Raw genomic sequence first — 3,650 nt, forward strand, 5'->3', positions numbered from 1 at the left:
ACTGTGTGATAACTTCTAACGGTAACAGGAAGACTCGCCCCAAAACACGCTCACCCCACTTTTTTCGCGGACCGCTCGCCTCCAGCGGTTCTTGTATTTGTGTAGGCTATTTGTTTTACTGAGGATAAGGTTAGAAATACGTTTATAGGATTAGGCATAGTTTTACTGAGGTTACGTTTGGGTATAAGGTTTGGTTTAGGTTTAGGCATAGTTTACTGAGGTTACGTTTTTTAGGAATACCAGGTGGCGACCGTTCCGGGGTCGCCGGATTTCCCCCCGGTGCGACTGTGTTTTGGGGCGAGCGTTTTGGTATTCCTTTTAACCCCGTCAGCCAAGGACCCTCTGAAGTCCGTGAACACTGCTTTTTCTGCTGATTATTAGGCACCTGAAACAGGTAGGCTGGCTATCATGGAAAACGCGTCCATCCCCGCTGGCTCCCCGCCGGTGTGCAACGACTCCGTGGACTTCTACTCCCTCACCTCCGGCAACCGCACGGACCCGAACTGCGTCCCGCCGCCGGAGTTCTACTTTTACGCGGACCTTTACGTCATCCTGCCGGTCATCTACTCGGTCATCTGCGCCGTGGGACTGACGGGCAACACCGCCGTCATCTATGTCATCCTCAAGGCGCCCAAGATGAAAACGGTGACGAACATGTTCATCCTGAACCTGGCCATAGCGGACGATCTGTTCACCTTGGTGCTGCCGATAAACATCGCCGAGCACTTGCTCCACTACTGGCCCTTCGGGGAGGTCCTGTGTAAGATCATCCTCAGCATAGACCACTACAACATCTTCTCCAGCATCTATTTCCTCACGGTCATGAGCGTGGACCGCTACCTGGTGGTGCTGGCCACGGTGCGCTCCAAGCGCATGCCCTACCGCACGTACAGGGCAGCCAAGATCGTGTCCATGTGCGTGTGGCTGCTGGTCATCCTCATCGTCATGCCCTTCACCGTGTTCGCCGGCGTCTACATCAGCCCGGACGACACGGAGAGGAAGAGCTGCGTGCTGAGCTTCCCCAGCCCGGAGGGCATGTGGTTCAAAGCCAGCCGGATCTACACGCTCATCCTGGGCTTCGCCATCCCGGTGTCCACCATCTGCATCCTGTACACCATGATGCTGTACAAGCTGCGGAACATGAGCCTCAACAGCAACGCCAAGGCACTGGACAAGGCCAAGAAGCGCGTGACCGTGATGGTGTTCGTCGTGCTGGCCGTGTGCCTGTTCTGCTGGACGCCGTTCCACCTCAGCACCATCGTGGCGCTCACCACGGACCTGCGCACCACGCCGCTGCTCATCGGCATCTCGTACTTCATCACCAGCCTGAGCTACGCCAACTCCTGCCTCAACCCGTTCCTCTACGCCTTCCTGGACGACAGCTTCAGGAAAGCCTTCAAGAAGATGCTGGAGTGCAGACCGGCGTGAATGAACGGGGCACACAAAGACCTGTAGACGCTATAGGCCTATTATACCACCAGTGGTCCTTGAGGGGGTTCCAGGTGGTCCCCAGCTAAATGGTGGAGAGTTGGTAACCACATGGACCTACTGTATAGATGTTTAACCCTTGAGAGCGTAAAATGAAACCAAATGGACCCTTACGGGTCCATTTGGTTTCATTTTGAGCTCTCAAGAGTTAAATTATTGTTAAACATCTGCATAGGCTACTTAATTAAATAATTGTTCTTTTGATCAACGTTTGCCTGTTATCTCTCTCCTCTATGGCCTACCACACCAATACAGCATGGAATTGTGGACAAAATCGTATAACAACGATAACAGAATATTTTAAGTCTTGGGTCTGAGAGTCTACATCTCATCAAATGGTGGTCCGTGGCTCAAATGCCGAATAAATAATGGACCTTCATATGAAAAGGGTTTAAAACCACTGGACTATATACTGAGGATGGAAGGCAGACTGATAGACGGGCCTGGACGGGCCATGCTACCTGCGCCTCATACTGTTTCTGTTTATTTGTTTGTGTGTTTTCAAACTAGTGTGTTTTCAAACTAGAAGGCTATGTCAATTTGCACACTCTGGGAGTTAGTAATGGACAAATTAACATGGGGATTTTACTGTGTGTATAGCCTACTTTAGGGGTTCAAATCGGCTTATTTATGTAATGCCAAGAACTGCCTGTTTTTTTTCCTTCTTTTTTTCATGTTATGGTTATGAATTATGATGACAGAAACGAATTGGCTACAGCAGTGTTTATAGGATTACTAGGCTACTCAAAGTGCTATCAATGTCTGCTGCAATCCGTGAAAAGCCAATTACATAAAATTATAATTATATTCAGATGATCACATGGTTGGATTATGTATTAACAGTCTTGAAGGCAAAACAAACCACTAAAAACTGTAGTTATAGACTTTTTTTATACCTTGAAATAACACAAGTGATGACACAAGTGAGTGGAACTTCACGCACAACATAGATAAAGGATTTTTTTCGGGTAAAATAATACAATTTTTTTTTCAAGTGGATGGTATTGGATTGAATTCGATCTCAGATTACTCCTACAAATTGTAGCAGTAATCTGCAATTGTAGCCTACAACCAGGTAATGAAATAGTAATATGCTATCAGTATATATTATACTGTTCATCTGTGTGTTTGTGTCAACCAATACATTGCATAGGCTAAACTCAATTACAAATGTAATCATGCAAAATGTAACATGCAACATATTACATATAAAGAAATCTTCTCAACCCTGGCAACAGAACTGTAGTGAATTTGTCACGATCAAATAGAGCAGTGGTTCTCAACCAGTGGTCCGGGGACCACCAGTGGTCCTTGAGGGGGTTCCAGGTGGTCCCCAGCTAAATGATGCAGAGTTGGTAACCAAATGGACCCTTTTTTAACTCCTGAGAGTGTCAAATGACAGTGTCAAATGAAACCAAATGGACCCGTAAGGGTCCATTTGGTTTCATTTTACGCTCTCAAGAGTAGGCCTACAATTATTGTTAAACATCTGCATTACTTAATTAAAGAATTGTTATTTTGATCAACGTTTTCTGTTATCTCTCCTATGGTAGCCTACCACATCGATACAGCATGGAATTGTGGACAAAATCGTATTCAACGATAAAAAAATATATATAAAATCTCATCAAATGGTGGTCCGTGGCTCAAATGTAGAATAAATAATGGACCTTAATATGTAAAGGGTTGAAAACCACTGAAAGACAGACATGTATGGGACAGTAGGGCTATGTAAATACTTCTCACATTATTTTACTTTAATTGTGAGCTTACGTCGCCACCTACTGTTTGTAGGGTGGTGTTGAAGGAGGCAGACTGAATCAGAACATTAAATAAAAGGTTAACAATAATTACCTTTATTTGTATTGCACTAGCCAATACAAACAGGTTTACAAAGACTCAACATTGAAGTAAAAAACAATAACATTGCAATGTATGAATAGTAAAATAAAAGCATCAGATGTAGAGACAAGGATAATGCAGCATCAGATGGTATAGGATGGTAAAACCATGTGCATAATACTAACTGCAAAATATTTCTGCATTCTTGCTGTGGTGCCTGTGCACTATGTGTACATGGCTCTGACTTTGATGAGACAAACTGTTCTGCTTTGTACTATTGTGTGAATATTGTTTACTGTGGAATATAGACTATGAATTGT

At 44.7% G+C, this 3,650-nt stretch overlaps 1 protein-coding gene across 1 annotated transcript; it reads left to right on the plus strand.

Annotated features, from left to right (window-relative positions):
* Positions 1 to 408: 408 nt before the first annotated feature.
* On the plus strand, positions 409 to 1,428 carry npbwr2b (neuropeptides B/W receptor 2b; the record flags this gene model as incomplete). The annotated part of the gene is made up of 1 exon (XM_080445061.1): positions 409 to 1,428. One exon carries the CDS (start codon positions 409 to 411, stop codon positions 1,426 to 1,428), a length of 1,020 nt encoding a protein of 339 aa, XP_080301187.1.
* Positions 1,429 to 3,650: the final 2,222 nt, after the last annotated feature.

Source organism: Gymnoscopelus braueri, assembly GCF_963280865.1.
Source record: "Gymnoscopelus braueri genome assembly, chromosome: 12".
Lineage (NCBI taxonomy): Eukaryota > Metazoa > Chordata > Actinopteri > Myctophiformes > Myctophidae > Gymnoscopelus > Gymnoscopelus braueri.